The sequence below is a fragment of the Hylobates moloch genome, unplaced genomic scaffold (genome assembly GCF_009828535.3).
Source record: "Hylobates moloch isolate HMO894 unplaced genomic scaffold, HMol_V3 SCAFFOLD_18, whole genome shotgun sequence".
Classification (NCBI taxonomy): domain Eukaryota; kingdom Metazoa; phylum Chordata; class Mammalia; order Primates; family Hylobatidae; genus Hylobates; species Hylobates moloch.
In genome coordinates this window covers 62,006,332-62,026,507 of record NW_026652293.1, presented here as the reverse complement: position 1 = coordinate 62,026,507, position 20,176 = coordinate 62,006,332, and the positions used below count along the sequence as shown (strand labels likewise).

The following is a 20,176-nucleotide window of genomic DNA, read 5'->3' as shown; positions in this document are numbered from 1 at the left end:
GTGTGTGTATGTGTGTGTGTGTGTGTGTGTGTGTGTGTGTGTGTTTTGAAGATTGTAAAATATGCCCGCAAATTCCTTCATCCAGTATGCAATCTCTTTTGGAATGTGAATTTTCTGCTCCTCTTATGCAGAAGCGAAGTTTATTCCTCTCCCTTGACGCTTAGCCTTGTGATTTCTTTGAACGTGAGAATGCAGCAGGAGATGTATATGACCCTGAGATGCCAGTCCAGCCTTCTGGAGGATGTGACCAAGACAGCCCAGCCCACAGCCCACCCCACTGCCAGTTATGTGAGGGAGGTATACTAGTTCGTTTTGTGCTGTTATAAAGGAATACCGGAGGCTGGGTAATTTATAAAGAAAGCAGGTTTATTTGGCTCATGGTCCTGCAAGCTATACAGGAAGCATGGTGTCAGCATCTGCTTCTGGTGAGGCCTCAGGGAGCTTCCAATCATGGTGAAAGGGGAAGGGGAGCTGTCATGTCACATGGAGAGAGAAAGGGAGTGAGAGAGAGAGAGGAGGACATGCCAGGCTCTTTTTGAACAACCAGCTCTCATGCAAACTAAAAGAGTGAGAACTCACTCGTTACTGAAGAATGGCACCAAGCCATGCATGAGGGATCTGCCCCCATGACCCACACACTTCCCACTAGGCCCCACCTCCAAAATTGAGGATCAATTTCAACTTCAGATGTGGAGGAGAATTATCCCAACTATATCAGGAGGTCATCTTGAACCCTCCAGCCCTGCTATCTCTTCATCAGAATCCAACTGTGGAGGAACTGCCCAACTAACTCTTAGAATCATAAGAAATAATAAATCTTAGCTGTTTTAAACCACTGAGTTTTGGAGTGAATTATGCAGCAAAAGCTGAAACCGATGGTGTCCTGCATGTCCCATACAACTACATATAACCATTTCCCCACCTTATTCAATCTTTATTAAGGCTACTTTGGTTGCAAACATCAGAACCCAACCCCAGCCAGGTTAAACAAAAGGTAAGTGCATTAGAATGTCCCTAATGTAAGTCAAGGAACAGAAAATAAAATTGGGAAGGGGAGAAATCAGAAACTGTAACAAATGGGACGACGTTGTATACTTCTGCACAACGTAACTGAATCTGTCAAGGTTTTATGTGCAAACGGGTCTCTGAGCGAGTGAAATGGTTTTGATCAAAATCTAAAAGAATTTGGGGAGTGTAGACATAAAAGGGAGTTAAAGCCAGAGTAACAGGTATTGTGAACACATTGTGAGGACAGAGAGTGTCGCCCCCGGCCGCAGCCTGGGGGGGCTGCATTTCTGGAGGGATCATCTCTTGCCCCTAACTGATGACTCCTGCAGAGTGACGCGTGCCTGGGGCAGCGTCTGCTGGGACCAGGGTGGACGGGCACCTCAAATAAGTGGGCCAGGGACCTGGGCCTGGGCCCCTCGGACTGGCAGGCACGCCCGCACCCCCGCGCCTCGCGCTCTGCACTGAAGCAGTCGCCCCCACGGAGCGGGCGGAGGCCCGGGGGCCGGGAGCGCGCGGGGAGGCTCCGGGACTGAGGCGGCGCCACAGCCTCCCGCCTGCAGCTGGAGCGCGGGCCGCCGCGGCGACATCTTGCTCAGGAGGAAAGCGCGCGGGAGAGCGAGCTGCGCTTTAGCTGCTGCGCCACGCGCGCCTCGGGCCTGGGCGCAGAGGAGCTGCCGGGCGCGGCGGGAAGGAGGTAAGGCAGCCCCGCGGGACCGCACGCCTAGCTCAGGGGACGCCTCTGGAGACCCCAGGACCACCCGATCACGGGCCCCGCCGCTCCCCTACCTCGCTCCTCCTCCCGCCCAGCCCCAGTCTCCCGCGGTCCCCTCGCCCCAGCCGGCAGCCTCCCTGCCTTCCGCCCTCTGATTAGCCCTCCTCTGAGGCGCGCCCCTGGACCCCAGCAGCCCGGGTCCCCGCCTCTGCTCTTGGTCCTGGCCGCCGGGTGAGGCCGCCCCCGCCCCGCCCCCGCCCCGCCCTCGCCGGGACCCGCCCCCTGCTCCCGTCCGGGCGGGGCTCCGGGTTTAAACGTCGCGGCGGGCAGGGCCGGCGGAGGGGCGGGGCGGCCTCTGTGTCGTGTACCGGGTCCCGTAGGCTGCGGGCAGCGAGGAGCGGCTGGAGCTCGAGGCGGCGGACGGCACCATGTCCCCGGGGAGTGGGGTGAAGAGCGAGTACATGAAGCGCTACCAGGAGCCGCGCTGGGATGAGTACGGGCCGTGCTACCGCGAGCTGCTGCACTACCGCCTGGGCCGCCGGCTGCTGGAGCAGGCGCACGCGCCCTGGCTCTGGGACGACTGGGGCCCGGCCGGCTCTTCGGAGGACTCGGCGTCGTCAGAGTCGTCGGGCGCCGGGGGCCCCGCGGGCCCCGCGCCCCGGTGCGCCCCGCCCTCGCCCCCGCCGTCCGTAGAGCCGGCGGCCCAGGAGGAGGCGGAACGGCGGGCGCGCGGGGCCCCAGAGGAGCAGGACGCGGAGGCCGGGGACGCGGAGGCCGAGGACGCGGAGGACGCGGCTCTGCCAGGTACCGGGCCCGGAGGGGAGCGCGAGGGGCCTGCACGCAGGGACGGTTTGCTCTAAGCTCTGAGCAGCTGATCTCTTATTTCTTGCGCCGCTCGGGGCGGGCTCTTCCTTTTTTTTTTTTTTCCCGGTTGACAGAATCCGTCTCTCTTGACAAAATAGGGAAGGTGGAAGCCTTTGCCACCTTTTATTTCCTTAATTAGGTGGCTTTCGGTCGAGCCAGCGGTGAACTCAATTGAAGCGCCGCTGGCTGAGTCTGGGGTCTTTCCTCGCGGGCCTCTGCGGCTTGGCAAACCACTGAATCCTATCTTATTTCTTGGCGAACCACTGAGTCCCATCTGTTTATTTCTAGGCGCCAATTTTTGATCAGAGGAGCCCCAGCTTTAATCAGATTCTCAAAGGTAACCCAAAAGGTTAAGAACCACAGAGCTAAGCTTTCTGTCTGATGAATGGGGCCGTTGTTTTCCCGTATTAACTCCCCGACCTTGCTACGCTGTCCCTAAAGAATATTTTGCATTTGTTTACGTGGAGTGTTGTATAACTTGGCTGTGAGAGCATCTTTATAAGTGCTAGGTCCTCCCCTCTTCCGTCCCACCCCATCCTCCCTCGCCTCTCCAGATCCGAAAGCGCCCGTGGCGCTGCGCGTGTTTTCAGCCATGGCCCTTCGCCTTCTTTCCTGCCCAGAGGCTTGCAGAGCTAGGGACCCAGTTGAACGCCTCAGTACAGCCTGGAGTAACCAATGGTTCCTTCCAGATCACTGGATTTTAAAAAGGCTCGAGTGAGGAAAACATGGAAGATGTATTGGGAGCCTATTTGACATTCAGTCACTGATCTAGGAATACGTATGTTGTCATTTAATATTCAAAACAATCCCAAAAGAGACCATGTTTTAATCTGTGTTTTTTTTTTGAAACGGAGTCTCGCTCTGTGGCCCGTAGCCCAGGCTGGAGTGCAGTGGCGCGATCTCGGCTCACTGCAACCTCTGCCTCCCGGATTCACGACATTCTCCTGCCTCAGCCTCCCGAGTAGCCGGGATTACAGGCACGCGCCACCAGGCCCGGCTAATTTTTGTATTTTTAGTGGAGACGGGGTTTCACCATGTTGGTCAAGCTGGTCTCACACTCTTCACCTCGTGATCCGCCCGCCTCGGCCTCCCAAAGTGTTGGGATTACAGAAGTGAGCCACCATGCCTGGCCCTAATCTCAGTTTTATAGATGAAGAAACAGAAGCTCAGGATCAGTGACTTTATTCATTTATGTGTTTATTTTTGTTTACCCGATTGCAAGCCAATCAGACTCTTCCTGGCTTCTCTGTGAGAGGCTGAGGAGGAGATGAAATTTCGGCTATGAGCCGGGTTGCTTTGCTCTTGGTTTTACCATCTTCAGCTATTTTCAGCTCATCGGAGGCAGGGCTGCCTCCTCCCATCATGATGTTACTTGTGAATCCCCACAAATCCTGATGCTTCAGTGATCACTGCTAGAAATGCAAATAACAGAAGGTGGAGGGGGTAGGGAACATGCCTTCCAGATTATTCCTGTGGGTACTGATCTGTTAGCTAAATTGAGATGTACTTTATCAGGCTAAATGGCTTTTCTCTCCCCGATCTTTTATTGTTTGTGATGGAGCTGTCAAATATTTGCATGCAATATAAATTCAATTTTTAGGCAGCATTGTGATATGGATGGTGCCTGTGTTTACCAGCTCAGGTAAGCTCTGAGTTCATGATTATTTTGGTTTCCTTAAAGATAGTGTCCTCTCAGTTATTTCTTCCCTGCTTACATTTCTGGATTAGGCATCAGGAAGAAGAAAGGATGTTTTCTGCTTTCAGGACTCACAATTGCAGCATCTTTTGTTTTGCTCCTACCTGTAAGGCCCTCTTGACTCCTGTGTTGCTTGCACAAGATTAAATATCCTGGTTTTTAAGTGGATGGTTTTAAATACTAGTGCAATGAGTACTCTTTTGAGTTTCTACAAAATATAAAAGTTCTTACTTTCCCCGAAGCCGTAGATGCACATAGAATCATGTCGTTCCATCTGACTTATTACAAAAGCACATCAGCCCCGTGTCATACATAACACCCTGGTTTTTCCTTTGGTATTTATTTTCGTATCTCCAACTAATATGGCTTTTATTGACATTTGATTTTTTTTTTCAGTTTTTAACATTATCTATTGACTTTAATTCTTTTTTACTGCTCTCCTTACCCGCCCCCCCCCAACATGGCCCATCTCCACATCTGCTCAATATAGTCCTCAGAGAGTTTGTTGGATTCATAATTAGTATGTGCCATATTGTGCCCATGGAAAAAGTTACTCAAAGCTGACCCATACTATTTCCCAGGATTCCCTTTTTTCTTTCACAATACAACCGACACATCAGGTTCACTATCACTCTCGTCATCTTAAGACGCCCCTCCCAGGGCCCCTGACCTACTTCTGTCCCGGCTGGCTGCTGCTCCTGTGGCCTGCTGCCTGGTTGGCATCTTGGGAGGGCCCTTGGCCATCCTCCTAGGACCTTTCTTGGCTTCTCTGTTGGGTTTGAGTCTCTGTCGTGTGGCTCTCATGTCATTTTCTTTCTTGGTTTACCCCTTCTTGGTGGAGCACACCTAGTAGATTCCCGAGAAAGGATGGTTCAGAGGTTAGTTTTCTTTGAATGCCAAGAGATAGCTTTATTCTACCCTTACAATTTGGTGAATGTCGCTGGGGATGGAATTCTAGGTTGGAACAGTTGTCCGTAGAAACTCTGGAGGCATTCCTCCTTACGTGTTATGACTGCTAGTGTTACAGCCTACCTCGTTATGATTCTTGATCTTGATCTTTCGTAGGTAACGTGTCCCCTCAGGAAGTTTTCAGGGTGTTCTCTTTGGCCTTTATGTTCTGACATTTTTCCTTGATCTAGATCTGTTTTCCTTTGCTTTGCTGGGCACTTGGCAGGTCTTTATAGACAAACTCATGTTTTTAATTCCTGGAAGTTTTCTGGAATTATTTTCTTATTTGTTTTTTTTTCCCATTTCTTTTTTTTTCTAAAGTCCTTAGTTGGATATTAGACTTTATCATTTTATCCTCTAAATTTCTAAGTTTTTTCTTGACAGATTTTCATCTTTTATTGTTTTGTTTTCTGGGTGATACTCTCAGCTGTATCTTCTAAATCCCTTACTACATTTTCCATTTGATGGATCCTATTTTTCTTTGAATTGTTTTCTGGGCTGACATTTATTCCCTCCCTTCCCTCCCTCCTTTCCTTCCCTTTTTATTTCTTTTTACAACACAGTATCTGGTTCCTGATTCATGCATGTAGGGTTTTATTTTACTGAGGATATATATTAGAAGTCTTTGTTTGTTTTCTTCTCTTTCTGTGTTTCTTCAGCACAGTCTTTCACTTTTGTCTCTTTGTTTCTTTTTGCTGGTAATTCTCTGTTTTCATGTTAGGCACTTTTCTCAAATTTCTAATGATCCTTCGTTTCTCATTCTTATTTAAAGGATGGATACTAAAAAGCTCTTAGGAAATTCTGTGTGTGTGTGTGTGTGTGTGTGTGTGTGTGTGTGTGTGTGTGTTGGGGTTTGGGGGTGGAAGTGCTTGTGAACTGTGGGGTTCTTTTCCTCCCATAGCCAATATGCTATGAAGAGTGGTCTAGACTGTCTCCGATTCCTTACTTCCTAGTCACGTTTTCTTTTTAGGTTAGATTTTATTTTTAGCAAAGTTTACATGTGCAGTAATTTAAAAAATTTTGCTTAAAATGAAAAAAAACATGATCCTGCCCCATTTCCCACCCATGCCCCTTGCTCCTTTCACTCAATTTCGCTTTCCTTTCAGCATTGGCCATGCTCTTTTCATTTAAACTTACCTGTTGGCTTTTTGATTATGAACATTATCTACTGACTTCCCATTATGGGAGATGAAGATTTAGCTCAGGATCTTAGCTCTGCCTTCCCTATTCTACCCCCAGACACATACCAACACTCATTTCCTCTTCCCCATATCCCCACAATATTAACTATATGATTGCTTTGTTTAATCTCTGTTCTGTGTTTGAATTATGGTTGTGTAAATATTTGCAGGTGAGCCATGTAATGTATTCTGATTACACTTTTTTGTTAAAATTTATGGTTTTCCTGAAATTAATAATTGTTCCACTTTTTTGTTTGCTCACTTTGTTTTTGTTTTTTTGCTCCAGTAATAGGTTTATTAAAAAATGAGCTACCTATCATTGCCTATCAGTTTCTTATTTCTTATTTATTTTAGCTATCACTAATGCCTGAAATGGCCTGATAGTACTATGAAACTTGCCATATGTCAGACGTATTAGGTGTTCTATTCATCTGATTTTTTTTTTCCCTTGGAGACACACACACACACACACACACACACACACATACATATATATATATACACATATTTTTTTTTGAGCCCTTGATCTTCTTGTTCCAGTTTAGATTTTATACTGTCCAGCCCTGGCACAGCTGCTGAACTGGGCTTTCTTTACCATTTCCCTCCTTTGTGTGATCCCCTGCCTTGCACGTCTCAAGTCTTCTTTTGCTTGGCCTGTTCCTTCCTTTTGATGGAATGCTTCCTCTGTAGATCCTGTAAAAGATTGCGTGGGAATTAGAAATTTTGTAAACTTGCATATCTGAAAATGCCTTTATTATATCCAGGATTGATATTTTGGCAAGGTAGATAATTCTAGATTGGAAACCTCAGCCTTTGAGGCATTACCATAACACTGAATCCTAGCTTCAGGTCATAGTGTTGAGAAGGACCATGCCATTCTGACACCTGCTTTGTGTGTGTGACCCCCCTATGTTTGTTTTTGTTGTTTTGTTGGAAACTTTTAGGAGATTCTTTATATCTTTTTAGGAGATGTTCTGAAATTTTGTGATGTGCCTGTGTGTGTCTTTTTTCATTCATTTGGCTGGCCCTTTTCATTCTGGAAGGTTCTTTCAGTTCAGTGATATTTCCTATTTTCCTGTTTAAAAATAATTTTCTCTGCTCCATATGCTTTATTTTCTCTTTCTATATTTATCCTTAGTTGGATGGTGTGCCTCCTGGATCAGTCCTCTAACATTTTTACTTAAAAATGTTTCTACATTGGAATTTGGAATTTTTGGTTCTATTTTCTGGGAGAACCCTTCAATTTTATCTCCACCATTTCTATTGAAATTTTTAATTCTCACCTTAGCTTTAAATTCCCAAGAGTTCATCTATTTTTGGTCCGTAATGTTCTTTACATTAAAAAAAAAATAGCATTCTGTTTTCAGATTTCTTTTAACCTACAAAGAAGAAAAGAAAAGAAAAAGGCCAGAAATATCTTTTCAGAGCTGTCTTCCGTTCCCTGCCTTGCCTTTTTCTGCATAATTTTGGTCTCTTCCTTACTAATAGAGGATGTACTCAGATGTTTGCTCTTAGCCTGTCTGCTCATATTTAAGAGTAAGGCCTGAAAGAGCTTTTTAGGAGCTCTGTGCATGGGGGATGCCTGTTTTCTGTAATTGGATGAGGACCCAGCTGTTCCTCTGGGGACTGCAAACATGTATACCTGCCAGCGTCTCTTGAGTGAGCTGCCCAGACAGTGCATCTGCAGTCTCCTGTCTCACAGGGAATAAGCCTGGCACCAGCATCCCGGGAACAGAGGTGGAGGAAGGTGCTGAGGCGGGGTCTCCTTTACCATGAGGCCTTTCACCTAATTCTGTTTTCAGGAAGCTGTTTCCCTTGGTTTCTCCTGTCCCTAGGGTCATCTGAAGTCCAAGCCTCCCCTGCTTCTGCCACTCGAGACTGAAATCCACAGACCTTCTGGGTAGGAGAGGAGCGACCACCTGGCATATGAGCTAGGGGAAAGAATACAGAAGTGTCAATTGCTGTGTAACAAAATTACCTTGAAAATTAGTAGCTTAAAACTAGTAAAAACAGTTGTCCCTTGGTATCTGTGAGAGATTGCATCCAGGATACCCCCACGGATACCAAAATCCGTGGATATTTGAGTCCCTCTATAAAATGGTGTAGTATTTGCATATAACCTGTGCACATCCCTCGAATATTTTAAATTATCTCTAGATTACTTATAACACCTAATACAATTAAATACTATGTAAATAGTTTTACTACTGTATTTTTAATTTGTATTACTTTTTATTGTTGTATTATTTTTTGTTTATTTTTCCCAAATATTTTCAATTCATGGTTGAGTGAGCCTGCAGATGCAGAACCCCTGGATACGGAGGCCCCCGGCCTGCTGTCCTCCTTTGCTGCTGCTCTGGTTTCCTGGGCTGGAAGTTGGCCCTGGGCAGTGAGATACCTTGTCTACAGCCTGTACTGGAAGGCTCCAGGCTGGAGGCACCCGGCTGGCCTGTTGCTGGGACCCTCACATGCATGACCTCTTCCTGTGCCTGTCCTTCCTCAGAACACACTACACTGGCTGGCCTGTAAGGACAGTGTCCGGAGACAAACCCAGGTGGATGTTGCGTTGCTTTTTCTCTTTTATCCTCAGGAGCTCCACAGGCCCTTTCTCACTCCATTTTACCCTCACTGGGGAAGTTATTACTTGGTGCAATTATTTTCACACCAACCTAATATAAAAGTCTGCCCAGGTTCAAGGGGAGGACCCATGGATCCCAACTCTCAACAGAGCACGTCCATATTATAGTCAGAAGAGCACGAGGGCTGGGGTGCTGATTGATGCTGAACTTCTGGAAAAGAGAATTCACTTCACTAGCCTTCGGAGGAAGCTGGCACCTCATACAACTCTTTCATTTTTTTTTCTTTCTTTTGAGACAGGGTGTCAGTCTGTTGCCTAGGCTGGAGTGCAATGGCATGATCTAAGCTCACTGCAGCATTGACCTCCTGGGTTCAAACAATCCTCCAGCCTCAGCCTCCTGAGTAGCTGGGACCACAGGTGTGCGTCATTATACCTGGCTATTTTTTTATTTTTAATTTTTAGTAGAGATGAGGTCTTGCTGTGTTGCCTAGCTGGTCTTAAACTCCTGAGCTCAAGCAGTCCTCCCGCCTTGTCCTCCCAAAGGGCTGGGATGATAGACGTGAGCCACCACATCTGGCTCATGTGATTCTTTCTAGGACTCAGCTTCTGTCCTGGAGGCCTTTCCCCTCAGGCAGTTAGGATTCATCCTACTCAGTTCTGTGAGGCCATTTTTACCTCTTCAGTTGTTTTTCTTTTCCTCCAAATTTTATTGATGCCTTTTGCCTGATGTCATCACCTCCCTTGCTCTCTGTCCTTGTGGCTTTATACCTTTTTTCCTCCCTTTAGTAGGATTTGGAGAGGAAGAGACTATAAGCTTTAAGGAACTATAAGGCACAGGTTTTTAGTGCATATTTAACCCGAACCCTCCAATTTGCTGTATTTTTAACTGATTTTTATTTTTACTTTCTTCTCTGTTTCTTGATCAGACTTGCCAGGGGTTTGTGAATTTGTTTAGTTTTTCCCCACACTAAAGATTTGTGGTTTTTCTTTATTGTATATTTTCATTAATTTATTATTTTTTCCTTAATTTTCTTCAGGTTTATTTTGCTTTTTTCTAACTTTTTGAGATGGATGCTTATCATTGATTTTTTTGCCCCCTGCCTTTCTTTTTTGATATGTTCATTTCAGGCTATAAATTTCCCTCTGATAACTGCTTTAGCTGCATCACACATGTTTTGCCATATAACATTTTTATTCAAACTCATTTTCAAATTTTCATTATGATTTTTTAAAATAGTCACAAAAAAATCATAAAATTTAACATTTATGTATAGTATCCACATAAGGAAATATTTATTTTTTAAAGAAAACATATATTCCAGCCTGGTCAACATGGCAAAACCCCATCTCTACTAAAAATACAAAAATTAGGTGGGTGTGGTGGTGTGCGCCTGTAATCCCAGCTATTTGGGTGGCTGAGGCACAAGAACCACCTGAACCCAGGAGGTGGAGGTCGCAGTGAGCTGAGATCATGCCATTGCACTCCAGCCTGGGTGACAGAGTGAGACTCTGTCTCAAAACAAACAAACAAACAAACAAACAAAAAAACGTAATGCAAACGTTATGCTCAGTGAGGAAACTAGAAACATTCCTAATAATATCAGAATTAAGAAAGGAATGCCGTCTATTATCACTACTTGGAATTTTGGAAAATGGTGCTGAAATACATAAAATACACATTACAATTTTAACCATTTTATTATTTATTTGTTAATTATTATTATTTTTTCTGAGATGGAATCTCACTCTGTCACCCAGGCTGGAGTGCAGTGGCACCATCTTGGCTCACTGCAACCTCTGCCTCCCAGGTTCAAGTGATCCTCCCACCTCAGCCTCCTGAGTAGCTGGGCCCACAGGCATGCACCACCACACCTGGCTAATTTTTTTGTATTTTTAGTAGAGACGGGGTTTCCTCATGTTGCCCAGGCTGGTCTTGAACTCCTCAGTTCAGGCGATGCACCCACCTCACCTTCCCAAAGTGCTGGGATTACAGGTGTGAGCCACTGAGGCTGGCTTTCTTTAACTGATTTAAAGTGTCTAGTTTGGCCGGGAGCATTCTAAATAAATAAATAAATGAAGTGTACAGCTCAGTGGCATTAAGTACCTTCACATTTTTGTGCAACCCTGTTTTCACTTTGACCTATAGGTTATTTAGAAAATTTTTTTTTTTTTTTTTTTGTTGCGATGGAGTCTTGCTCTGTCGCCCAGGCTGGAGTGCAGTGACGCGATCTCGGCTCACTGCAAGCTCCGCCTCCCGGGTTCACGCCATTCTCCTGCCTTTGCCTCCCGAGTAGCTGGGACTACAGGCTCCTGCCAGCACGCCCGGCTAATTTTTTTGTATTTTTAGTAGATACAGGGTTTCACCGTGTTACCCAGGATGGTCTCTATCTCCTGACCTCGTGATCCGCCCGCCTTGGCCTCCCAAAGTGTTGGGATTACAGGTGTAAGCCACTGCGCTCGGCCTAGAAATGTTTTTAAGTTTCAAAACTGGGAGGGATTTTTTGAAGTTTTTTTGTTGTATCTAGTTTAATTACATTGTGGTTAGAGAATACATTCTATATAATTTCAATTTTGTAAATATCTTAAGATTTCTTTATGGCCTTGGATATGCAGATTCTTATAAATGTTCCATATATGATTGATAAAAATTTATATTCTGCGGTTGTTGGGTTCAGTGTTCTATATTTATCCATTAGGTCAAGTTTATTAATTCTGTTTAAATCCATTTGAAAAATCAGATGTTCAGTACAGCTCTCTCTGTGATGATGGGCGTGTTCTCCATTTGCGCTGTCTACCAGGGTAGCCACTGGCCACATGTGGGTATTGAGCACTTGAACGATAACTAGTGTAACTGAGGAACTGAATCTTTAATTGTATTTACTTTTAATTAATTAATTAAAATTTATATTTAGTAACCACGTGTGGTTCATGGCTATTGTATTGGACCGGCCAGTTCTAAATTGAGACTGAATTTATTTTTATTTGAATGTTCTGCCACTTACTGAGAAAGGGGCATTGTAATCTTCTACCATAACTGGTGGATAATGCTGTTTTTGTTTGAAGAAGTCTTTATTTTAAACTATTTTTTCAAACAGGATTTTAGAGACATATACTTATTGTTTGGAAAAAACTCTCAAACTCTTTCCTCTGTTGTCACACAACAACAATCAAGACAGACTTCTGTGACCCCAAAATATGTGGGGCTATTTTCCCACCAGCAAGCAAGCAATCAGTTCCAACATTGTCTGCCTGGAGATAGCGTCAGGTCCCACAGGTTGAGGGCTCAGTCTCACAGACTGCCCCCTCCTTCCCACAAGTCGAAAATCCAAGCCTTGGGAACTTCTGACCGACCAGCTTCAAATTGGGGTTCCCATGATCCCCGTTTAGGTTTGATTAATTTGCTGGAGTGGCTCACAGAACTCAGGGAAACACTTAATGTTTGCCGGTTTATTATAAAGGATATTAGAGGCCGGGCACAGTGTCTCATGCCTGTAATCCCAGCACTTGGGGAGGCCGAGGCGGGTGGATCACTTGAAGTCAGGAGTTCGAGACCAGCCTGGTCAACATGATGAAACCCCGTCTCTACTAAAAATACAAAAATTAGCCGGGCGTTGTGGCACACGCCTGTAATCCCAGCTATTTGGGAGGCTGAGGCGAGAGAATTGCTTGAGCCCAGCACACACCTGTAATCCCAGCTATTTGGGAGGTGGAGGTTGTAGTGAGCTGAGATCGTGCCATTGCACTCCAGCCTGGGCAACAGAGCAAGATTCTGTCTCAAAATAAAATAAAATAAAATAATAATAATAATAAGAAGAAGAAGAAGAAGAAGAAGAAAAGGATATTAGAAAGGACACAGATGAAGAGATGAACAGGGTGAGATATGGGGAAAGGGGTGAGAAGCTTCCATGCTCTCTTGCCAGCCTCCAGGAACCTCCTGAGCTCAGCTACAGTTGGAAGGTATGGAATATTAGAGTCCGGCCTAGGGGCAGGGGAAAGGAGAGCAGGAGAGATTCGGTTTCTGGGGGCCTGCCCCTGAGGTTTAACACACCCAACATTATAACAAAAGACTGAAACAAGGGTATGGGAGTTAGGAGCCACGAACTATGGACAAAAACGAACACACACAGAGACACACACACATATATAATAATACCACACTTATATACACTTCTCTTCTGCCAGCCACTATTTATTTCAAGAGTTTTACAAAAGAGTTTTATAAATATTAATGTTACGGTGATAAGTTTTACCTTTTCTCTTCTGTATTTTCCATCTTTTCTCTCCTCCTGTTGCAGATAATTCTTGTGTCTTTTTCTATAAGCACAGCTATTTTGTAGTCTGAATAAGACTCCTTGGATTTCAGGCTTTTTGCCTCTCCAGGGCCCCCTCATTGCCTACCCTCCTGTGTGCCTGGTTATCTTTACAACACACTGGTCTTTGTGTTGGAAAAGCTATTTCTAGGAATAATTTGAGGTCTAAGGGTTTCCTGAGAAGATTTTAGTTTCTTGTGTTGGATACCTGTAGACATTGTTAGCCTGGGGTCACTTTTGAATTTCATTTAGCTTTTCCAGGTCATCCTTAGTGGGGAGGGTGAGTCCAGTAGCCCCCCAGAACCAGGATGGGTAGGCTCCACTCTGTTCAGTCCTCAGCCAGCTGGTGTCTGGTTCCCCCACCCCACACCTCCCCTCTGGCACCAGTGACCACCGAGCTGCCAAGGCAAAGTCTCTTCATGTTCATTGTACCAATCTCTCTGTAATTTTTGGACTGTTAATTGCACTTTCTTTTTCTGAAACTCTTTGCTCAGCCTCTTTCCTGGTTATTCTTTTTTGCTACTCTTCCTCTGCCCTCGTCTCAAGTTCTCCTTTCTTTGCCTGTGCATTAAATAACGGTGTCCCCGGGCCTGTTTGTGCCTCCTGTCTTCCGGCTCTGTGTTTCTTCTGGGTGACCTGGTCCACACCGGGAGCCGTGGCTTTCATCTCCATGCCATCTTCTCTCCTCAGCTTCAGTTGAAGGTCTGGCCGCCGGGACCAGGAGTGTCTTGCATCCGAGGTGACAAGCACCCTTTCCTCATCCTTTAGGGGGCCTATGTCAGAGGACAGCATGACCATCCACTCAGAACACCTGCAGGAGCCACAGAACTGAGCGCCCACATGGTCCTTCCTGGTGTCCTCATGGTGTCTGTTTGTCTGTCCACCTGTCAGTCTGATGCAGTGTTGCTGGGCTGTCTGCTTTGGAGGGTCCTTGTTTTTATTTATTTATTATTATTATTTTTTGAGATGGAGTTTTGCTTTTGTTGCCCAGGCTGGAGTGCAATGGTGCAATCTCAGCTCACTGCAACCTCTGCCTCCTGGGTTCAAGCGATTCTCCTGCCTCAGCCTACCAAATAGGTGAGATCACAGGCGTGTGCCACCACATCCAGCTAATTTTTGTACTTTTAGTAGAGACAAGGCTTTACCATGTTGGTCAGGCTGGTCTCGAACTCCAGACCTCAGGTGATCCACCCTCCTTGGCCTCCCAAAATGCTGAGATTACAGGGTTGAGCCACCGTACCTGGCCGGAGGGGCCTTGTTAAAAAAAAACATCCTGGCACCACTTCCTGGCTGGTCTGATCAGTGTGTTTTTCTAACTGGCCTCTCTGCCCCTATTTCTGATCTCACCAATCTTCCATGCGTGCAGCTAGGGGCCTCATTCCTAAAATACAAATAGGACCATGTCAGTTTTCAGCTTAAGGTCCTCCCATGATGATTCTTCATCTCCAGGATAAAATAAAAATGCCTGAGTTTGGCATAGAAAGCCTTTATTTTCCCCACACTATCTACTCCAGGCCTTCATCTATAGACTCTGTGTACTTGCCATTTTGAACTATTTATAATTCCCTCTTTCCTCTTCTCTCCATGCCGTTGAAGAAGCCACTCCCTCTTTCTGGAATTCTCTTTCCTCTTCTCTGCCTGGCTAGCCCCAGATTGTCTTTTCAATGAAATCCTTATTGCCTTCTACGGGCAGGCTTCTCTGGGAGATCTGGGCTAGACACGCCTGGAACAGGAGGAGGAGAGGGGAACTGAATCAGTGAAGATGACCTGGGTGGCTGCTGTTCTCTCTCTGTCAATATCACCGTGCCACTGCCCAGGTTCTTGTGCTTCCCCACTTCTCTTTCCCTTTAGTCTTGGTGCTAATGATCTCTTCTTTCCTCCTCTTCTTAAACACCAGGGAAGAGGAGGAGAGAGCGTGTGGACACATCACTCAGATAAATGTTTGAGCAGTGAATGGATATCGTCTCATGATGAAATGGAAGGCTGGTGTCCTGCCTCATCCCCAGCAACTCCAGTGCTGGGTTTAAAGAGATGATGCACTCCAATGCAGAACATTACACCCAGATTCAGACATGAAGTGTCTGTTCCTTCAAATGCTTAGTAATAAATGTAGTGGTTTGCTAGAGTCAAGGTCATCACTGAAGGCAGACATGGCAGATGACCTATAAAGGTTTCTTACAAATATGTGCCAGTTTGCATGCACTGCCCATGCAAGGGTTCCCTCGACTTTAAAGGGAAGTAGAAATAGACAAGAGAAGAGTCACAACTAAAAGTAATGGCAAAATTCTGTCCTACAGAGGTGATAAGACCTTATATAGATTGTAATAGCAATCTATAAAATCATCACTGATGGCTGGGTGCGGTGGCTCAGGCCTGTAATCCCAGCACTTTGGGAAGCTGAGGCAGGAGGATTGTTTGAGGCCAGGAGTTTAAGACCAGCCTGATCAACATAGCAAGAACCCATCTCTACAAAAAAAAAAAATTTTTTTTAAATTGCCTGGGCACGGTGGTGCACTCCTGTAGTCCCACCTCCCTAGGAGGCTGAGGTGGGAGGATCACTTGAGCCCAGGAGGTTGAGGCTGCAGTGAGCCATGACTGCACCACTGCACTCCAGCCTGGGCGACAAGCAAGACCCTGTCTCTTAAAAAATGAAACAAAAAAAAAATAAAATCATGACTGAGAGCAAAACTCTGGAGCATCTGAAACAAAGGATCTCCTGTGGCCTAAACAACTGGGGCACCTCAGGTGGAGCTCTAGACGCATCACAAACTCTTTTTTTTTTTTTTTTTTTTTTGAGACGGAGTCTTTCACTGTCGCCCAGGCTGGAGTGCAGTGGCGCGATCTCGGCTCACTGCAAGCTCCGCCTCCCGGGTTCACGCCATTCTCCTGCCTCAGCCTCCGGAGTAGCTGGGACTACAGGCGCCCGCCAACACGCCCGGCTAATTTTTTGTATTTTTTAGTAGAGACAGGGTTTCACCGTGTTAGCCAGGATGGTCTCGATCTCCTGACCTCGTGATCCGCCCGCCTCGGCCTCCCAAAGTGCTGGGATTACAGGCTTGAGCCACCGCGCCCGGCCCCATCACGAACTCTTACTTCAGCAGAACCATAGGTGGAAGGAAACACAGGCTCACAAAGTGTTTATACTGAATCGTACTGATTTCATTAAAAAAAAAGGCTTACAAAATAATAAACAGGAAAATCATAAAAGGTAATTCAGGGGAATAGGTATATTTTGGAGTACATCCTTGCTATCTGAGGTTCCCCTTAGGTAGGGCAGCCACATTCACCACCGGGGGTTTCCCAGAATTTAGGGCTGTGGTACAGACCCAGGCCTGATTCATGGAGTAATTTCCATTGCAAGCGTTGGGGAAGCCTCTTAAAACTGGGGCCCTCTTGGAAACCACTTCCTTTTTTGGGGGGGGGGTTTTTTCTCTGTCACCAGGCTGGAGTGCAGTGGCGCAATCTGGGCTCACTGCAACCTCCGCCTCCCAGGTTCAAGCAATTCCCCTGCCTCAGCCTCCCGAGTAGCTGGGGCTACAGGCGCGCATCACCACACCCGGCTATTTTTTTTTTTTTGTATTTTAGTAGAGACGGGGTTTCACCATGTTGGCCAGGATGGTCGCAATCTCCTGACCTCGTGATCCTCTCGCCTTGGCCTCCCAAAGTGCTAGGATTACAGGTGTGAGCCACCGTGCCCGGCCGGGGCCCTCATTTTTAACTCTTCCCACAGGGAATGCCTGGCTGCGCACCTAGATGGTAACGATGGAAACCACTTCCTGTTGTGCGGAGGGGCTTTTCAATGAAGGAAGCGGCTTTCAGGAGCATGGAAGGACTAAGGGGCATTTTCGGGTGGAGTAACTCAAACAGCAACCTCCTGCAGCTGCTGGAGGAGGACCACAAATCCAGATCTTTCCTTGAAGGAAAGCAAAATCGAGATGATTGGATTTATCTTGGGGGATTGCGGAGAAAGCCCTTAGGCTGTAGTGCTGTCTAGCTTTTAACATTCCAGATGCTAAATCTCAGAATCGGAGTGGCAGTGGTTGCTTTTGAATAAGCTTGGTTCAATCTTGGTATCATTTGTTGTTGATTTTAAAATGAGATAAATGGTTTGAAAATTATGCTAACTTGTTCCTGTATTTCTACTTTAAGTGGATCGTATGAGTTGAGCCATAAGTGAAAATGTTACTGTCTTAATTAAGCTTTATGATTTTTCAACATAAATATTTTAAGTAATTATATAAAAATCTGATTTCAAAGTATTTTCATCTCATTTATCTCTTTTCAAAAGCACTGCCAGTGAAAGATGTAGAAGATAAACCTGAACAACAAACCAGAACAAGAGAGACTGACAAATCACCCACCAGTACTGAGCCTCAACAGCAACCAAGTGCCTTATTTGCTAGAGGAAACAGGAAAGCGGTCAAAAGTCCCCAAAGATCATCGAGTAAAATAAAAGAAAACAAGCATCCGTTTGCTCTTTATGGCTGGGGAGAAAAACAGATGGATACAGGAAGCCAGAAGACTCACAACGTCTGCGCATCCGCTCCTGTGCATGAGGTGCGCTCTGGGCCCTTGGGGTTCTGTTGTTCCCTTTGAGAGTGGTGAGCTGGGCCATGCGCCTGTCATCGGGCATCATGTCCTTTGGCTACTGGGTGCTTTGGGCCCATGGGAGATCTTAGGGGATAGCATGGTGGGTTGGGGAACTCCAGAATGGAGCCTCTGATTAACCAAAGGAGGATTCTGCATGTTGGTGGCCTGGAGAGCAAGTGGTTTTGGCTGGGAGTTACCCAGAAGGGTTTAGTGACACCAAGCCAGGCAAAGATGTAGATGGATTTGGGGTTCACAAGTTCCTGGGGGGCCGGGAGGTCAGGAGGAGCAGCACAGCCAAGGCTGGCGACGGCCCATCTGGATTTGCCACTGGTCTCCTGAGCTGTTTCAGCTGCCTTCAGCTTCGATAACCTGGTGCTTCTTTGACTCCTTTATCTTTGGTTTGTCTGATTGATTGATTGCTTGGCATCTGCCATAGACTCCCTTTTGTTCTTCTGATTAAATTCAAATGGCTGCATTTTCCCTGTTTATCCATAACAAATGCATTTTACTCTCAGGAGCTTTAGTCATACCCTGACTTAGCCTTAGCTTGTCTCTCCTGTGTCAAGACCCGGAAACATTTCAGATGAGAGGACCTTCATGTGTGTAGTCACAAAACATGTATTTTAGCATTAATACTGTTACGATAGCCTAAAGCAAAGGATGTGTTTAAGGAAGCAGAAACTGCAAACTGCTAGAGTTCTAGATAAATAGCATAATGAAAATTTCACTGAACAGACATCTGAACCCTAGCAGATGGTGTTATTTGGAGTGACACTTGAGACAACAAAGCTGCCGTTTAACAAAAGATCTCTGACAAGTCCATGGGATTAATTTTAACAGGAGTTATCTGTAGTATAAGACATCTTAGGTGGTAAAATCTCTTGAGATGTCTTTGGTATACTGATGTTAAACATTTAAAGTTCTTTTATTTTCCCTGCTTTTTATGAGCTGTTTATAAGTCTTTAATTAAATACTTATGTTTAATGCTAAGCAGTTCGGACAGTTTTCCAGAGCCAACTCTAGAGGCACATGCAAATTAGTTGCTTACCATTTCTGTCTAACATTTAATTTGCTGTTGCTTAGTTTCATTTATCCTGATATGAATCAAGTGAGAATAGCATCAAGTGAGAATGGCTCTTCTGTGGAAGGTTTTGTGTAAAGAAGAACTATATAGAGAGGCAGGGCTTCACTCTGCCCTGCTGCAGGTGACCTGGCAGTAACCAGCTTCATTGCAACCTTTGTTGAACATTAGTATAATAGCCCCTTAAGTTACTATCCTTTTATTTTGAACTCTCTTTAGATTCATGAATCAGCATTACGAGCCAAGAACAGAAGACAGGTGGAAAAAAGGAAACTGGTTGCTCAAAGGCAGCGTGCTCACTCTGTGGATGTGGAGAAGAACAGAAAGATGAAGGCTTCCTCCTCAGAGAACCCGTGGATGACAGAATACATGAGGTGCTATTCGGCAAGAGCTTAAAGAAACACTTGCGTGGACAGGCTCTTTTAAAAAGTGTAAATGACTGAAAGGAAAAACAAAACAAAAACCATCAAAAGAAACTGGACACAGGTTTAAGAAACCAACTGATTATGCAAGGTTTTTTTTAGGGAATTTGTAAAAGATTGTTTTATTTTGATGAATATTGGTCACCTACCTCGGCAGTAGGGCAGACAGTTGAAGCCATAGACATTTGGTTATTTATGAAGATAATTCCCTAAATCTTTGATATTCTTATAAGGGTTTTGTTTTAAAGCATCTTAATCTTTTCAGATACTGACACCAAATGCCTTTAAATGGCAACAGATGCTTACAGTTCAGTATTCTTTTCATAAGCTTAGGTAGAGCCTATTATCATCTTGTTCTAAATAACTTTCCAGATTCCATAGCTATAAGATCATTCCATCCTACAGCATAAGACTTGTTTTCCTTATATGCCGTTTTGTTTGTGAAAGAATATCAAGTCAAAAATGAGTGTCAGCACTACTATTGATTCCATGTATAATGAAACTAGAACTTTGCTAGTTCCTGAAAATTTTTATTTGTATTTCAGTTCAGCAGCATCTTTATGTAGATTGTGATATTTAAGAATTATCTGGGCTGGGCGAGGGTCTCTTTTTCTCTTTCAGTGATCATCTAGGCAGTTATTGTTTAATAGTTTAATAGCTCAAGTACATTCCAATAGACGAAGTGCACACAACACAATATGTGTGTAGAGTAGTAGTAAAGTTTCTTTTGAGTAGTCAAAGACTCACTTTTTTCATTGCAAGTTTTTTTTTTGTTTTGTTTTGTTT

General features: G+C 45.2%; 1 protein-coding gene across 1 annotated transcript; it reads left to right on the top strand.

The window, feature by feature from the left end:
• Positions 1-359: 359 nt before the first annotated feature.
• On the top strand, positions 360-20,176 carry CCSAP (centriole, cilia and spindle associated protein). The gene is made up of 4 exons (XM_032136253.2): positions 360-1,702; positions 2,101-2,524; positions 17,586-17,854; positions 19,188-20,176. The coding sequence occupies exons 2-4, from the start codon at positions 2,149-2,151 to the stop codon at positions 19,362-19,364; spliced, it is 822 nt and encodes a 273-aa protein (XP_031992144.1). The 5' UTR covers positions 360-1,702; positions 2,101-2,148; the 3' UTR covers positions 19,365-20,176.

Bases quoted from the DNA above. Each gene is read 5' to 3' on its own strand.
- CCSAP (XM_032136253.2), top strand. From the start codon at position 2,149: ATGTCCCCGGGGAGTGGGGTGAAGAGCGAGTACATGAAGCGCTACCAG. The intron at 2,525-17,585 runs GTACCGGGCCCG...TCTTTTCAAAAG, and splicing joins GGAGGACGCGGCTCTGCCAG to CACTGCCAGTGAAAGATGTA. The intron at 17,855-19,187 runs GTGCGCTCTGGG...AACTCTCTTTAG, and splicing joins CATCCGCTCCTGTGCATGAG to ATTCATGAATCAGCATTACG.